This window comes from Coturnix japonica, chromosome 2, assembly GCF_001577835.2.
Source record: "Coturnix japonica isolate 7356 chromosome 2, Coturnix japonica 2.1, whole genome shotgun sequence".
Taxonomy (NCBI): Eukaryota; Metazoa; Chordata; class Aves; order Galliformes; family Phasianidae; genus Coturnix; species Coturnix japonica.
Window position 1 is genome coordinate 28,803,548 of NC_029517.1, and position 17,766 is coordinate 28,821,313.

The 17,766-nt window shown below is 43.2% G+C and overlaps 1 protein-coding gene and 1 long non-coding RNA gene across 2 annotated transcripts in view; one reads left to right on the top strand and one right to left on the bottom strand.

Moving 5' to 3' along the window:
* Window positions 1-256: 256 nt before the first annotated feature.
* On the top strand, window positions 257-8,673 carry NPY (neuropeptide Y). Its single transcript, XM_015853870.2, has 4 exons — window positions 257-379; window positions 509-696; window positions 5,079-5,159; window positions 8,384-8,673. The coding sequence occupies exons 2-4, from the start codon at window positions 509-511 to the stop codon at window positions 8,406-8,408; spliced, it is 294 nt and encodes a 97-aa protein (XP_015709356.1). The 5' UTR covers window positions 257-379; the 3' UTR covers window positions 8,409-8,673.
* Window positions 8,674-8,792: 119 nt separating this feature from the next.
* The window catches only part of LOC107309238, a 39,012-nt gene continuing 30,038 nt past the window's right edge, over window positions 8,793-17,766 (bottom strand). Inside the window, exons 3-4 of the long non-coding RNA XR_001553123.2 lie at window positions 14,843-14,992; window positions 8,793-13,932 (exon numbers count right to left, since the gene is read on the bottom strand). This is a non-coding gene — a long non-coding RNA (uncharacterized LOC107309238). The remainder of the gene's footprint in view (window positions 13,933-14,842; window positions 14,993-17,766) is intronic.

Sequence of the window (17,766 nt, forward strand, 5' to 3'; positions counted from 1 at the left end):
ATCCTGGCTGGGACCCCCCGATGCCACAGGAGCCGGGTACGCTTCCTCCCACCCCCGCTCCCCCTCCTCTGCCGCTCTCGGACGGCCACATCGGGGACCCCCGATGCCGGAGGGGGATCTGCCCCGCTGCCGGTGCGCTTGATGCGGGGGACGGCGGCGGCACCCGGCCCCGCCCGGTGCCCCTCCCGGGGCAGGGCGCAGGCGGAGGTTTGGCAGAGGGGGCCGGGGCTGGCGAGGCGTGATCGCCCAAGGCCCCTCCTGCCTGCCGGGGAAGCCTTAAAACACCCCGGCGAGGCGCGGAGTCCCGCACGCGGGAGCCCCGACCCACGGGCAAGAAGCTCCGAGCCTCGCCCAGAGCCGCTCCGCTGCAGCCGCCGCCGTGAGTACCGAGACGGGGTGGGCTCGGACACGGGGCCGAGGGTCGCGGGGCTGCGCGTCGGGGGGCGGCCGCGCTGCTCTGCCGTCGAGGCTGGCGCTAACGGCCGCTTTTTCCTCGCTCGCCGTCCAGATGCAGGGCACCATGAGGCTGTGGGTGTCGGTGCTGACTTTCGCCCTGTCGCTGCTGGTCTGCCTGGGGACGCTGGCAGAAGCGTACCCCTCCAAACCGGACAGCCCCGGAGAGGACGCTCCCGCAGAGGACATGGCCAGATACTACTCGGCTCTGAGGCACTACATCAACCTCATCACCAGGCAGAGGTAGGCAGAGCGCCCGGCTGCGTCCCCATCCCCGCACTCTGGGCTGCCCTTCCCCCGGGGCGAGGCAGGATGGAGGGCAGCGGGATGCCCGTCGCGGACACGGGTCTCACCTCTGTTCCTGCGGGAAAACCGCCGGCAGGGGCAGGATGTGGTGCCCGCACTCCTTGGATCCGGAGGTGGATTTCCACCTGCCCCGACGCTGCCTCCTCTCCTTCAGCCCTTTCTGGCCCCTGGTGGGCAGGAGCATGGCCACAGGGCAGTGGGCATGGGGAGAGTCCCCCTCAAAATTGAGAGCAAATGTAACTAACCCTGGGGAGGATGAGGCAGGGCAGTAGGAGCTGTTTGACACTTGTATCACTGCCACTGACTAGTGAAGGTTTCACTGGGGAAAAGCGCCCTTTGCTGAGAAGTTGTAGGAGTTGAAACGCTTTGTCAGCTACTTAATAGAGCAGCGAGTGCCCCAAACCCCAGCGGTCTGACAAAAACTCTCTCAAGACCACGAACAAGAACAAGCATCTGTCCAGATTAGACTGATTAATAGAAGCCTTCCCTGAGGTCCCTGAACTGCGCATGACCCAAAAGACCTTTGGTATATCTATTTGTTTAATATCAAAACCAGATGAGAGATCTATAATTAGGCTTGCGTGTGTCCCTGTAGAAGTCTGAAAAGTTAAATCAGAAGGGAGGCTATGGTGTAGCTGAGAGCTTTCCCAGCAAAACCATGACATTGTCTGCCTGTGTGCTAATACCATAGCAGAGATGAGGAGGCTGATAACATCATGGTTCTTCGGTCCTGGACTTTTAAAGCAATATTCCCAGCTGTTTGTGTGTGCAGTGCGTTTCTTTGCTGTGCTCTGTGCTCTTGTAACTTTTTGTCAGATGACTGCTAAAATAATCTGTTCCTGCTGCTGCCCCTTTCTCTTGCATGCACTGGGATGGTTTCGTATCTCCACCTTTTTTTGACTCTGTTTCTGATTTAAAAGGTACAAAGCTGAACAGCCCCCTCCTTCTATATTCATCCTCCACTATAGAAATGTAGAATCACAGAATCATAAAATGATTAGGCTGGGGATTCCTAACAGATTTAGCTCCAGCCCCCTGCCATGGCCAGGGCTGCCATCCACTTGATCACGTGCTTGCTTTAACTTTGTATGGCTTTCTTTGCTTATGACTTGGATGCAAGTACACAGCTCAGAGACTGAGGCTGCTTTCACCTGTATTTAGGCTCTGAAATGAACGGAATAGTTATTCATAATTTCAGTTTTCTCATTCAGGTTCCATCAATACTACCATCCTATGTCTTCTTTTTGTATCTAAGGGGGACAGGATTGACCTGGAATTAAAAGAAAATGGACAGATAAAATCACTATGAGAACAACTTGATTTTAAAGCTGTCTAGAAGGCTGAACTTGAAAACAAACACTCCAACAACCAGAAATGTGCTCTTTCTCTTCCGTGGCGAATTAACAGCAGTAAAATAAGGTGACAGAGCTCCTGCTTCAGCAGTGATGTTCACTTGCAAAATGAATTGCTGTCTTTATCAGCATACTGATCTAAACATGTGCATCACTTGTTCTGTTGCAGCAGAGGTATCGGAGCTGACTATTGCTCAAGTGTTTGGTTCTGCCCTTGGTGTTTCTTCAGCCAGCCCTGTGGTGGGGAGGTGGCAGGGCCTGGGGCTCACCCCATGTGAGCAGGCTGCTGGGGCTGGGCCCAGTCCACAGGCCGCTTGCTATGGGATGGAGCAGTGTGGGTTGAGATCGGTGCTTTTTTGTCTCTTCAGTTCATCTATCTACTCTCGTTTGATGTTTATGTGATTATGAATAACGTTCTGGCTCATCTTTCTGCTTTTGGCATTTGAGTGTCATTCTCTGTGAGTGACCATAACCCAGGGGATCTTAACCCCTGCTCCAGTGAAGCTCCTTCCAAACCCTCCTTCTCTTGACTTTATCCCTTTTCTGCGTGGCTGCTTTGCTCCCTCTCTCCTTTAGGGTCCTTCTCCCTCACATCCCATCTCACTTGGCTTTAACCATATGCATACATCTGCTTTGTACCTCTTTGCGGTGATCTGAGGGAAATAGGTACCTGTTGTACTCCAGGTCTGCTTCAGACTTATCATTTTGGATGAAACCCATTGTTTACAAGGTTCCAGATCTTCACAGATGAGAAGAGTACCTAAGGTGACCAGCACAGCTGTAGACTCCTGCACTGCGGATGTCCATGTATCTTTGCACTAATCCCACTTCTGTCCTCAAAACTGTCCCATTCCTTGCCTTGTGCCCCTCTGTTGCACTGTTTGGGAGCTTTCTTCAGAGCCCAGCTTTCTTTGAATCTTTTCTACTGCTGCTTGGTGCTACCTGCATGCCCTGTAACCAGCAGGCCCTCTTCCTTTCATGTTTTCCAAACTCCAAAAAAAGGCCTGGATTTCTGTGTTTGTGTTGTCTCAGTGCATCAGATGCACCAAAGACACAGAGCAAGCATGAAGCAGCTGGAAGAAGAGAGCATCTACACTGAGGCTTTGCTTTCACAACTGCTCATGACCTCTTTGCATTATGACTGTATCGTGGTTGTTTCCCAGCAGCAAAATCATGGGGTAGAGCGGAAACTTTGTCACCTGATGTAGGAAGAACAGCTGCTCCTTGTTCACACCAGTTGGTGCATCCAAGGAACACCTGATGTGCAGCTTTGCTGTTTCAGGACAAAGTGGTATAGGTTGACAAGGTCCTGTGTAGGTAGCATCACTGGTCTTGCCATGCTGGAAGGACTCACATAATGTATGTATCTCCAAAAGAGTTCTTCACCATTGAGCAAATCTCTGCATTACTGAAGGTTGCTACCTATTTCTTGCTCAGAGAAAACTTTACAAGAGATTAGTGAGACTTTTTGCCCAGATGTGAGCTGCTGGAGCAAGCTGTTGGATTTGTTAAATAAATTTCTTAAAAAACAAAGGCAAATTAGATTACCCCTCAGTTGAAGCCATGGCCACATCTTTATTAATTGGAGTAGGGAACAGGAAAGAAATCCCTTTATGGTGATAGAATGCATGGCTTTTTATTCAACATCATTCTTGATTGCATTATTGTAATAGCATTTAACCTTTCAGTCAGTTTAGATTGAGAGATTTGTTTTAAAAATCCAAATTTGATACTTTCTATTTCTGGACCAAACATGATATTCTAAAATGACTAAGGTGAGGCAGTAATACTAAGAGAAATAAAATGATAATGTGAGAAATGTGTCCAGTGTTCAGGAAAATAAGACATCAATTGATAGAGCTGCCTCCCTCCCCAAAATTAGATTAAGTTATTAGAGAACTGTCTTGATAGCAAAGGATAAAATGTTAGTCCTTGATGGCACCTTTGGCTTCTCTGGAGCTAGAATTTTCACTCAAGGATGCTCACAGAGCTATTATCTGTTAATGTGCTTTGTGATTCAGACTAAATACATACACAAGTTACAAACCATGATCTTAATTCTTTCCAACCTAGGGAGCAGTTTGGTTACAGTTGTCACTGGTAATCGAATGAGTTCTTATTGTAACTGTCTCTCAAGATGGTTGTTTGTTGTTACTTCTGTTTTCTGAGAAAAAGAGAGCAAATTCTTTCCGAGAATGAGGAATTGCTGTATTATAACTGTTGAACAATGTATGGTAAATATTCATGATTAAAAAAAAAAGAATCAAACAAATAGACAGCCACTGTGTAAGGAGAAGACAAAAGTAGCAGATGACCTCCCGTTCAACCAAAGAACAACTCTGATTCTGATGGGTGCTTTCTCTCCCATAGCCATGTAGTTCAAGAGTGGTTATTGCTTTGGGGCAGCTTAGTTTTTATGACCTAATGTGGTATGGAGTGGGCACCTCAAAGTACACTAGTTACCTTTTATAAGTCTGGACCGGTTCTTTGGACACAGTGGCATGTATGAGTTTTGTGTACTGTTCATATCATAGATAAATTTGATTCCTCATTTATGTGATTTCTAATGAAGGACACAATAGTATGTAAAACTATGAGAAAATTAGTAAGATGATGGAATTGGGTTTGTAGGCAATGATGGTGTGCCCAGAGGTCTTGTCATACACAGCTTCCTCCTTCATGCTCATATCAGTAAGGTTAAAGGTCCTAGAATATCTAGGAACATCCATCGAATTGAGAAGCATAGAATTGCTTGATATAATCAGGTAACAATTGTAAAAAATATATATTGAAAGAAATACTGAAGAACGTTTTCTAACATGAGTAGATCAATTAAATTAAAATACTTGCTGTAAAGTTGTTTTAATATCAACTGTATTTAGTTTTTTCTGCCTAATGGTTCTCTGCTTAATCTTCATTATTAAATATCAAGACGAATAAAAATATCCTTTTTTCCTTTTTTCTTAGATATGGAAAGAGATCAAGCCCAGAGACACTGATCTCAGACCTCTTGTTGAGGGAAAGCACAGAAAACATTCCTAGATCCCGGTATGTCTTTTACAGTGCCTTTCATTTCTAACTTAGATTTAACAGTCCTATTTATTATCAATAAGCGTGTTTCATGGGGAGAAAACACATGCCACCAACAGCTAGATAAACATATCCTCACAAACACTTTCAACTTCTTTCTTTGCTAAGAACTAGAATCACAGAATCAGAGAATCACAGAATGACCCGGTTTGGAAGGGACCTCAAGGATCATGTAGTTCCAACCCCCCTGCCTGGCAGGGCCACCAAACATACACCTTTACTAGATCAGGTTGCCCAGGGCCCCGTCCAACCTGGCCTTGAACACCTCCAAGGACGGGGCATCCACAACCTCCCTGGGCAGCCTGTTCCAGGGCCTAACCACTCTCCTAGTGAAGAACTTCCCCTTAACATCCAACCTAAATCTTCCCTCTTTTAACTTAAATCCATTTCCCCGTGTCCTGCTATTGTCAGCCCTTTCGAAGAGTTTACTCCCCTCCTGGGAGAATCATCCTATCAATACAAGAAATGCTTTCCCAGGTACAGTTTAGTCCAAGCTCCTTGCTTCCTGATTTTGGGAGCAGGCAGTACCTGATGGCTGAAGAGGGGAAGTGTTCTGTAAGGCTTACTGGGCTTTATTACACAGAATTGTGCACTGATGCCCGATGTTGATTCACTTACATGTTGGATCCCCGAAGATGGCATATTTTTTATTTGTTTCCTACTCCACAAGTTGACATTTTTCTCCTTTAAAGAAGCATACTGAGAGGTAAATGTGCAGATGTGTTTATTTACAAATGCAAAGCTGTGACTGTTCTTTAAAATACAGTATTTCACACTTATTTTGTACTTAATGTTTCACAAAGCGGTGGAAAAAAGGCTTTTATATTTCCATTTGCACTTGGTTTGAAAGAACAGTGGTGTTTTGAGCAGCAATGGAATGTCAAATATGTTATGTATAATTAGGTAATGACACTGAAGTTACAATGTAACTTCACTATAGTGGTGACCACAATTTATGCAGCTGTGAAAATTTTCCTTCACTTTTCCTATATACAGGGGGGTTTATTTTTATTTTGTGGTGAAATAAAACATTCATTTCAGTCACAAAAAACCCATGAATAAGCTCATTTTAGGCCTTTACTGAAAGTATGAAGCTTGTATGAAGCTTGCTGATAACACTGCCATGGAAATAAATGTTTTGTGCAGCACTCATCTCAGGAGTCCACAAGCTCTGCACTTCCATCCGTTGTGCAAAAGCTTGATTAAACTAGTTAAATAGTTAACTGCAATAGATTGTAGCACTGAACTTTGGGGATGATGATGTCAACAGGAGGCAACCAAAACTTTGCTGTCAATGGTGAGTCCATCAGTTTTGCGGATCCACGTGTAGGAAGAATGTTGACTTATGGTTTGATGACTAACCACAGCTGTTGGGAGATGGTTTTATCCACAGATGCTTATGTAAAAAACTGCATGGAGCACACTGAAATCTTTGAGACTGTTTTGTGTTTTGTAATGAGAAGGCAGAATCCTCACATAATGGGAAATTTCCGCTGCCATGAATTTGAAGCAACACAGAGGGTAGTACAAAGTCTAATACTTTCTGTAATTTCCCCCCCTTTACAACAAGATTTTATGGTTGTTATTGTTTCAATAATGCTATTTATAACACGCCAGGGAGCTAAGACTCATGAGCGAAATAACAAATAAGTCTGCATTTAAGACCAAGAACTGATGAGAAACAGATTTTTATCTCATACCCCCCTGTAACAGCACTTTAAACTGAGAAAAAAGAAACATGTTTATCATTCGTTGATGACAATTATGCGAGTACTGGGAACAATGATGTTTAGTTTCCTATGGATATGTTTTCTAGGATAAAACACAATATGGATTCTGCACCCCACTCCAGCTTTTACCCCCAAGTGAGGATATAATCATGTCATCTTTCTATCCAGCCTTGTGTTAGATGACATATCAGGAGCTTACTATCTCCAAGATGTCTGTACCTTTCTCTGACCTAGTGGAAATTGTCCAGGGGGTTTGAGAGCTCATGGAGAACCTGGGGGAGCCCCACAGGTTGGACATGCCCAAGTACAGCATGTCTGTATAAGCACTCCTCCTGAAGGAAACTAAACTAAATGAATTAAAGGCAGGCTGGTATTATTCTAAACTTAAATAAATGGTATTCTAAAACATCATATGTCTTTGACATATTTCATGTCTTCTCTAAAACTGAATGCTGAGGTATTAAGAAACACCTTAACTGTGTTCAGCATGGCTGGCTGAATTTAGCACTTCACTTTTGCTGACTAAAATATGCCTTGTAGCAGAAGTGTATGTCAGAGCATCTGAAAAATGTTCAAAGATTTTCTTATGGAAATCAGGTGAAAGTTAGGAAGTCAAGGAACTGCAGCGAGGTGCTTTGATCTGAGTACAAGTAAGTTCTTATAACAAAAAAGTGAGACGTTGTTTTTCTGATCTAGTGGATCCTGTGGAGTTATGACTCAAATAACAGTATGCATTCTGCTTCTATGAAAGTCAAGTATCTCATGTGAAGGAGCTGCTGAGGCTCCTGTGTAGCCAACAAGAGAGATGGATCTCTCTCATGTGAGCCACTCCATCCTCAAATGGGCAGGCTTAACTACCCTCTCAGTGTGTCGGTGTCTCTCCAGTGGCTGTAGAGGCAGATTAAATGGTTAGTTAAGACTAGCCACCCAACTTTTAGATGGCAGAAATTATGGCAAATCCATTTCTGTGTATCTCTCTGCATGTTCTACCACTCGTTAAATATCTTTCTGTGTAGCCAGAACAATTCTTTGCAAGCAGAAACAACTAGATCAAATCCTGCTCTCAGAACTGCTTTCAACATGTATTTCAAATGTTTGATATTAAGCAGTGGAATACAGTGATAACATGTTGGATGGTAACTTTCAGTTTTGTTTAAAGATGCTAAAAGCATGATGTGGCTTTGTTTAGCTCCATTCTCTTTGGAAACTGTTTACTCCTGAATGAAAGCTAAAAAGCTTTCTTAAAATACATTTGTATTTCAGTATAGTTTACTAGACTTTTAATCATCCAAGGTTCATCTGTTTTGTTGGGAGTCTTGTGCTGCATATGTGGATATGCATTCCTTATCAGTACTATTGTTGAAATGAAAATTTTAAGCAGTTGTAACTCTGTATTTCCCAGAAGGGACTTTAAAGTGTGTTTAATAGGTTTCTATTCATAATATGTTTCAGGTTTGAAGACCCTTCGATGTGGTGATGGGATTTTCAGCACACCATCAAAATTTTTCCTAGTTTTCAATTCATACTCCACTCCTCTGAAGCAAATCATAGCGTCATTCCCAGTGCATGCAGCCATTGTACTGAACTCTGTAGAGTTTTTCCTTCATCATATTTGTATATACTTTTATTTAAATAAATTATTTGTGCATTCCAAAATACAACATACTAAATGAAAACAAGCATTGTTGTCATTCGTATAGCAAAGAACTGTTTTAAACTATTAAAACTGAATTATAACCTCCCTACAGTCTGAAGTGGTATGGACAACAATAGTATCTCAGTTATTACAGTAATTAGTGTGCAAAGACACCATTTGTGGTAGCACTGAACTGCGCTTAACTGCTTGATTTATCCCAAATTGTTTAAAATAATGTATTGTTTGCTAAATAATTTAGGAAAACAATATTCTGAGCAATTTCTCAGAGTCACCATACTGAGTGTGTACTGACACTGACCAGCATATTAAAATGAATAGCATTTTCGAAATACAAAGAAATGAAGTACAAACTCATCTTGTAGTATGGTCATATACAACATGACACAAATGCTGGTTCTTCATTCCTGTTCGAGGAACAAATCCTTATCTTTAGACACCTGGACTGGACACTGCATAATAAAGCACATAAGTTCTGAATTAGAAAGGAATCAGCATGAAGGTATAGTACATTTACATCTCATTCCTGCTGTACAAATGTTTTCATGTGGCTGTGGCCTCCAGGAAAGTTGCATCAGTGCAAATCAGTTCCAGATCCCTAGAAATGCTGCATTCACAAAGTGTTACCAGGTTCCGTGGTCTTGCCGGCTGTTTTGATCACACTTTCTTCTGTAGAGCATAAAATATTTTTCATTTTTATTAAGCACCTAGGTGGCACTTAAAGAGATAAATTTTGCTTTTATCCACAGTACTCTCAATTACGGGCTTGCTGATGGGTTTCACAGTTAAATTGTAAGGGTTAAGAACAGTCCCGGGTGCTAAGGGACATGGTTTAGTGATGGGACTCAGTAGGTCAGGTTTATGGTTGGAGTTAATCCTGAAGGGCTTTTCCAACATAGATGATTCTGTGATGCAGCAATAAAATATCCGGGGGCCCCCAGTGTAAAGCATAGCAATGATAGTGTTCAGAGGGACTCTAGAATGGCCCCTGGAGTCTTATTGGTACTTACTGGAGCTACAGGAGTCTATCAGAGTCTATCAGCTGCAGCCCAGGACCTGCTGAGTGAGAAGCAACCATACAGTGCTGGTTTGAGTAATTATTAAAAAGAAAATTAGAGATTAGTGAGGTATCTGCTAAGTATTATCTCTAATTCCTGGTAATTCCTAGTGACTATACATTTATATTAATGACTGTGTAAATGATAAAATCTGTAGATGATAAAATAAACTCATGTTGCTTAGCGCTTCCGTTGCAAACATGCCTTAGTGGAGAAGGAAAGAGTGAGACAAGAATTAGCCCATTCTAATTGCTCCTTCTGAGCAGTTCCACTCATTTACCTGATTTTTTTCCTGAACTTAAAGAACACCCATTTGTGTAGAAAAGATGGAAAACTAAAAAACTATAAATAAATAAATAAATAAAAAGTCAGGCTTATTATTAATGAACTGTAAAAGACAGAAGCAAGGCACAGCAGTCACACGGCATACATCTATCCACACAATGCTATAATTTTCTTTCTAAAACTGTCCCGTCCTGGCAGACCTCAAAGAGAAGGCCAGTGTACTTTGGACTCACTTTCCTCGTGTACTTCAAATACCACTCTTGACAAGCCAGGACACTGGAAATACTGGATCAGCTCTGCAAACTGCATAGTGGGCTTAGAAAAATGGGCTGGGAAATGAAGATAAATGCTGGATTTGTTTGGCTTGGTTTCTTGGTTTCTGCATTTTGGCTTTATGGTTAACATTTTCATCTTTTCCATTTAACCACATGAAAAAGAGCCATGTTTCTAATGCAAAGGCTGACATTTATCTCAGACTCTTAGGAAGTGCCAGGAAAAAACAGCAAAATGGAGAGCCATCAAAGTAGGTGATAGTACTCCCTTATTTGTTTACTGAGGATTTGAAATCATGAGTAATGTAGGTAGATGGGTGTAAAACATTTAAAAGGCAGTCCACCTTTGCCTTTGGCAATTTCTATAATACACTTCCCTGAATCATGTCCCGTTTTATTTTAAGACATTAGGAGATCTAGACGATCCCATTAATCCACGCATCTTCTCTAGGGGAGGAAATTCTCTGTCCTTTTCTCTTTCCATCCCTGGAATCAGAGAATCATAAAGGTTGGAAAGACCACTAAGACCCTCTACTCCAACCATCAGTCCATGCCTGTGGCAACTCTAGACCATGTCCCTCAGTGTCAAAACTACACAGTTCTCAAACAACTCCAAGGATGGTGACTCCACCACCTCCGTGGGCAGCCAGTTCAACGTATCACCACTCTTTCAGAGAAGAAATTTTATTTAATATCCAACCTGAATTTCCTTTGGCACAACTTAAGGCCATTCCCTCTTGTCCTATCACTACTTCATCACAGTGCTTTCAGCTCCAAGAGTCTTCTGTGGCAAAATACACAAATGCTTAGTCCTTCTCTTATGGTTCTTCCCCTTCAAAGCTGTAATGTGACACACTGTTCCTGTGACCAGTGCCAAACCCAACCTACATGGCATCCCATCTGCCATCCTCCCTCCTGATGGGAAAGAGCCACCTGTCAAGCTGAACTTCTTGCTTGTCATCCAGGAGGTGGAAACTCCATTTGTGGGGGTAGGCAGAGGGCAGGGATTGTCCCTTTGTTTTCCCAGACTATCTCAGGGAGCAAAAGGCAACACCATCACAGACTGCACCACCATGGGGAATCCTAGTGGTGCTGGTGGTATAGAGCCGGGGGAGTGCAAAGAGGAGGCACTGCTTTGGCAGCTGAGGTAGGAGTGACACTGATGGGTGTCCTGATCTCAAACCAGAGCTTGGACAAACATTTGGAAGCAAAATTCTAAAAAACAAAGGACAGGATTTATTGTGATAGCATCTGTATTTGTCTTTTGATGCTTTCTTAGACAGCTTGTGAAAAGCCTGGGTAAGAAAATGGAGAAACAAATGGAGAAACAAAAGAATACCACAAATGAGCAGCTGCAGCTTTGTAATGCCAATGTCTGCGAACATACCTTGTTTACATTTCCAGAACAAACTGTTACAGGAAGTGGGTGCTCCGTGCTCCACTCCGAACAGGTGCTTTACAACCCGTTCCCTTTATGAGAATATAACAACACCAAGCTAAAAACACACCACCAAACACTTCCTAGTGTTTGGAAAGGCTTTCATTTCTCAAGGGCTAAGGAAAAGATCATTTGGGAGTATTTCCTACAACACCTTTTCTTTCATTAATGTGTGAAATCAGAAGCATTTTGATTACCTTCAAGGCTCATAGTACTCTTTTTTGAGAGGTAAAGGTGACAATGTGCTTGTTCCCACACTGTTCATCTGAACTATTTCACAAACTTGCTATAACTGAACTTAGTTGCTGAACACTGATACTGTTTTGGTGATATTCAGCAAGGTATTTCAATGAATGTTATCTAAAACTTAATTTTGCAGCTTATTAGGTTAGGGTTAGGGTTAGGTCATAGAATCCAAATGTGTCTTCTGAGCTGCACAGTATTTGTCCAGGAATAAGAGCAGATGAATTTACATGGAACTGCCCCTATTTGCATGTATAACAGAATGGCCTGGGTTGGAACGGTCTTCAAGGATCATGAGTCTCCAACTTTCCTGCCACAGGTAGGAATATATACAGCTCTGAAAAGCAGCTGTCATGAGTGTGAAAATTTACCCCTCACAGGAAACATGATTTAGCAAAAAATGAGTGGTTTGTGTCGATCTCTGTTCTGCTATCTAAAACAGATGGATCGCAAAATCAAATCACATTGATGCCAGCTGTACAATAGCTGGGAACCAAACTGATATGTGTGAACTAAATAGATGAACAAGGACCAACAAAAACAGGCTTCCATGTGGATTTCAGTAAAATATAAAAACGAAGTTCAAAATCTATGACTTGGGGCCAACATATCAGTCTGAGATACTTCTCAGAGGGGTTATAAGCCAGTGTCTGCTCTCCAGCCCATGATTCACAGTTCCTGTGTTAACACAGAATTCTATTGGGTCTGGTTGTTTAACTTCAACATTTGATAACCGAGTCCTATTAAAGAATGACCAATGTAATTTGACACACACCACCAGTGCAAATTAAAGAAGCCTCCTGCTTCATTGTGGTGGGTTAGTGCACCATGTGAGAAATTGCACCTGGGAGGAAATTGCCTAACTAAGGCAGTACTTCACAGCGGAACAGGGTATTTTATTTTGTTTTGTTCCTATGCTTGATTTTGTTTCCTTTATATGGAAGAAGGGCTGCCATTGAATGTCATGTTGTATTTATGATGCAAACTGTTCATTATAGTCAGGGATGATTTTCTTGAATTTATCCATTCGTTCACTCTACCACATGGAAGACAACTACTGCTATTGCAATATTGTTTTCAGTGAAGCCAGCTGGAAATACAGCCGATGATAAATCCTATTCCATCAGCAATGGCACAAAACAAGGTTAGTAGTCCAAAGGCTTGAGCACCTTTTGATATGATCAGCTCTTTCTAAGCAGGAAGAGGTCCAAATTAAATAATGAGGTCAATCAAAAACATTAGCTTGCTTTTAATGCATTCGTATTTGAAACATTTTAGCTTCTACTTTGGTTCTTTGATGCCTTCAAATCAGCAGTCAGGAATGCCAGAAAATAACTGACTTTGGATGTGAAGCTTTGCATTAGTGCACCATGGCCTTAGTGTAAATCTGCTTTTAAAAGATGAATTGCATTTAGAACTGCTAAAAACTCATCTCAAATTGACTGCCTTATCTGTCTTAGCCAGAACTAGGTTTTACATTTCTTCACACACAAGCAGTGGTACCTGGCCCCACTGCAGCTCTGCTCACGTCAGTGTTTGTGCTTTAGCACTGTCACAATAGCGTGAGTGCACAGAAATGTATTTCCTGTACCGTGAGTCAGACCTGGTTATTAATAATGAGCTACATTTAAGTGGGAAGACATCGTTTTTCATTCCCTGTAATCCTCCTGATTTATCAGCTTCTTTATGAAAAAAAAGAGAGAAAGAAATTCAACAAAAAGATATTCAGCCTCATGTTCTGTCAAGGAAATAGACTGAGATAACAAGACACTATATTTAAATCTTCTGAAGTGTGGTTTTCCTGACCAGATGCTCCACATTTTCGTCTGGTGTTCAGAGGGAAACTCCAGGCACTCAGTCATTCTCTCTATGTCACCTCCTTCTCTCCATGGTCTCTTTTCATTCCTTACATCCTTCAACCAGGGAGCCGACCCAAATCTGCAAAGCTTTTCCGGGGGACGTTGACTGTTGATATACCAGGTCACACAGATATTCAGCTGTGCAGAACAGCCACATGTGCAGAAGTTCAAGTTCTTCCTCTTGAAGTGCACCTGAAGGTACACAGATAGACTTCTGTGCTAAAAGTTAAGGTACCTTCAATGGACATTTCTTCACCAGCTGGATGGCTATTTCCAAAGCAGGATGGTAGGCACTGCATTTACCTGGACTATCATCTCTCCTGCTCAGCTTCACTTGGGAAGGCTGATTGTGTGAGTCTGCCAGTCACTAAGGTCTGTATACTACAGTCACAGTCTTTAAATTTTAAGTACCTTACTTTCTATCCAATAGCTCTGCTCAGAGATTCAACTACAACATCTCCCTGTCAAACTTGCAGTGTGATGATAATTTGCCTTAATTGATCTAATTAGATAACATGAGTCAAACCTAATTTGGATAGAAAACTTGTCATTTGGGAGTATCAAAAATGAATGAATTAACGAGATTTTTAAGGGGGCTGTGGAGGCTTTTACCTTGGATCTTGGGTGAGCGGTGTTTTCTGTGCTACATCAAGCAGTAATTAGGGACCTTTGATGGCCCCTTTTCACTGTGGTGGGAAGTGGCCTATAACATGAATGCTGAGTTGTGATAATTGCCAGATGTGACAGAGAATCAACTCTTTGTTTTACTGATGTAACAGAGTTTGGCTTAGTCTCTACAAATTTCAACCACAAATTTCAGGCAGCTGGTGATGAAAAACAGCAGGGATAACTTAGAGAAATCCTGGTTGCCAGCAGCTCTTTGCAAATCAGAGTGACGATCATGGTAGAAGTCCTCTGAGCTTTGATAGAGCACACAAACCATTGCTGACCAGCAGTGGTGCTGGTCATGGGGACCTGCGAGCAAAACCCACCGGAGCTCACAGAAGGCCCATGAGAGGGAGCATGAAAGGATATTTTCATTTAAAGATGACTTTAAGAAACAATAATACTATCTGATTTTCAGAGAGCACATGTCATTTACCTGTATAAATTCCAAGTGAGGACATCTCATTAGAAGAGAGTTGGCAAATACCAGACATGGAAAGGAAACAGTTTGAGCTGGGTGACATCCTTGAGCATCTGCTGAGCTGCTGGCAGGTCGGAGGGACAGAAACAGGAACCAGTCAGTCAGCTGCAAAGAAAGGGTCCCAGAAATTTTACTTTGACAGATCCATGCCAGCACAAGGGAGATAATATTTGTATAATAAAGTAAAGAATACAACCCCTGTGGGATCATTCAGTGAAGAGGCAATTCAGTGAATCCCTGGTACACCTCAGGGAGTTTATGCCTCTGATTCTGTTTAGTGCAGCCCACTGTCAGAGCCACAGTACGAAACTCAGTAGATCATTTGCGAATCTTGCGGCAATTGCCTCTGTCTAGATAAGCAGTTTCTTTAATCCTGTGCCATCTTTCTTCCCATCTCTGCTCTAATAAATGCTGACTTGAAAAATATAGCTCAGGAGAGGAGTATAAAGTAGAAAACTGACTTCTCAGCGTGCTGTAACGTAAGTGGCATTGGGAACACCTTTGTGATGAAGAGATGCTTCCAAATAAATATCTGTACTGGCATGTAAAAGACACTTTATGATCATTTTACATGCCTTCAAATACTCAGCATTATTCTGGACCCTAATGGGTATGGAACTGCATTGCGTGCTGTGGAGAACTCCTGTGCAACCATAAAGGCTTCAATAATGTGAGAGACCCTTCTCAAAACACCTCCCCTGATGGTGAGAGTTTAGGTATTCTTGAGAAGAGCCTCTGAGGTCTTCCAGTTTCAGGAATGACAGACTGAAATTTCACTTATGTACTGGTGCTTTCTCCCTTTACCAGGGCTGCAGGGGGGGGGAGATTTCAGAGAGATTGGGTGAAACATAGAAGTGACACGACATTTCCTGGGGTAGGAATTGTTTAAAGAGAGACCACAGACCTGTGGCTCACTTGCTGTGGAACTGTCAAAGAGTATTTGGCTCCCACACAGTCAATGAAATGGTGAAATGCAGCCTGGAAGGAAACCAAATGCAAATTTGGCGCCACTGGATGTAGCTGTAATAGATGCCCATCATTCAGCTGGCCCAGCACTGATAGGCAGCATCTAGGAATCCCTGGGGAAAGCTCTCTCCCTATCTCTATGCAGTGAGGAGTATATATTGGCACCAGGTAACTGGATTTAATTGTCTTTATGCTTATATGAAACAGGACATTTGCAAATTCCCCCATTACCACCTGCCTGTTTGGACAAAAAATGCACCCTGTTCACACAGCCTGGAGCTTAACCTAAGCATTTTTGATGGTGACATTGCTGTAAGTGATGCTAACAGGATCTGGGTTACACCTCACTGCTCAGGGAGTGGATGGCATATTTTGGCAGATTTACTCACTTTGCTTACACCCCTCACAAAAGGAATGGGACGTTTCTTCTGTGCTGTTCAGAGAAAAGCTCGGAGGGAAACACTTGGAGAGTGCCTCAACCTATTCAATTTTCTGCTTTGCAGCCATAGCATTTACTACATCTGAGCACAGCCAGGAGTGATGATTCGCATGGGGAAAAGAGCTTGGGGCACTTGGTTTGCTGTGAGCTGCTCTGGGCACCCTCTAACACTCAGGGTGGCACAGGCAGTGATGGGCTGCTCAGCCACAGCATGCTGGTGCTGTGGGCAGAGGCATAGCCACACTCAGGCCTGGGAAGCACTATTTTGAGGCAGCAAAAAGTATCTGGGTTCCTCCTAGTTTAAGCCAGGAGACCAGAAACATGACTTTCTTAGGAGAATCAAGCAAGTTCCTGCTTTTAGATGAGCTCTGTACACAGACCAACAAGCATCATGGATGCCCCATCCCTGGAGGCATTCAAGGCCAGGCTGGATGTGGCTCTGGGCAGCCTGGTCTGGTGGTTGGTGACCCTGCACATAGCAGAGGGGTTGAATCTGCATGATCACTGTGGTCCTTTTCAACCCAGGCCATTCTGTGATTCTATGATCATGTGCTAAGGCACTATCACTGCTGTGAACACTGTGCAGATCATGGGGCTGCACGCTCCTGAGCTCCATAGCAGAGGATGTAGATGACTTATAGGGACATGGGTAGAATGGCAGATAAAATTTTCTGATCACTTTTGGAACAAAAACTAAAAACTGCTAAAGTACTTCAGGCAAATTATAACACCCACCTTATATTTTAATGCCACCTTAAGCTGCATTCTGCAACAGTCAGCTGTGGGAGGCGATGACATAAACACACAATTACTGTTTCTTTTCACATGCCAGTTAAGACTGAAAAATGTGGTCACCGAGCTGTCATTTTCTGACATTTTCTTAACAGCTTTACATTTTGCAGAGAAGCTGCCTTCAGTCCCCACGCTGGAGCTGTGCTGAAGCAATGCTGCAAGCCTCTCCTCCAGCAGCCACCCCGCGTGAGCACCACGAGCTCTTCCACTGATCACAAAACCACCCGCTTGTGGCCTGGGGCCATGTGTTGTGCTGGATGTGCCAGGCTCTGGTCCCAGCTGTTTCAAGCAGGGCTATTGCAAGGCAGCACTTTGCTCAGGGCTACCTAGAGCCAGGTATGGCCGGGAGAAAACCTCTGTGGTGTCAGGAAGCTGTCACAGCCAATAACTGCACCATTCTGAAGTCCCCTTTGGGTCTATTTAAGCTGTTTTCCTTGAAATAAGCTGAAAATACAGACTGCAGTCTGTCTGTGATTAAATATTTGAGAGTACCACTGTCTCTGGAGGAAACACACTGGTGCCCGTTGCAGCACAGCCCCACCTGTGAGCCTTGGGCTGCCTCCATTCACCGCTGCTGCTCAGCCCCCTGCAGTGGGTGACGCCAGCTGCCAGCTATTTTGGGCTTTTGAGCAGAACTCCTTAAAACAGCTTCAGGTTCCACAGTGGTAATCTGCACTGTCAG

Excerpts from the sequence above, each read along its gene's own strand:
- NPY (XM_015853870.2), top strand. The coding sequence starts at position 509 with ATGCAGGGCACCATGAGGCTGTGGGTGTCGGTGCTGACTTTCGCCCTG. Across the intron at positions 697-5,078 it reads AACCTCATCACCAGGCAGAG|ATATGGAAAGAGATCAAGCC; the intron begins GTAGGCAGAGCG and ends CTTTTTTCTTAG. Across the intron at positions 5,160-8,383 it reads GAAAACATTCCTAGATCCCG|GTTTGAAGACCCTTCGATGT; the intron begins GTATGTCTTTTA and ends AATATGTTTCAG.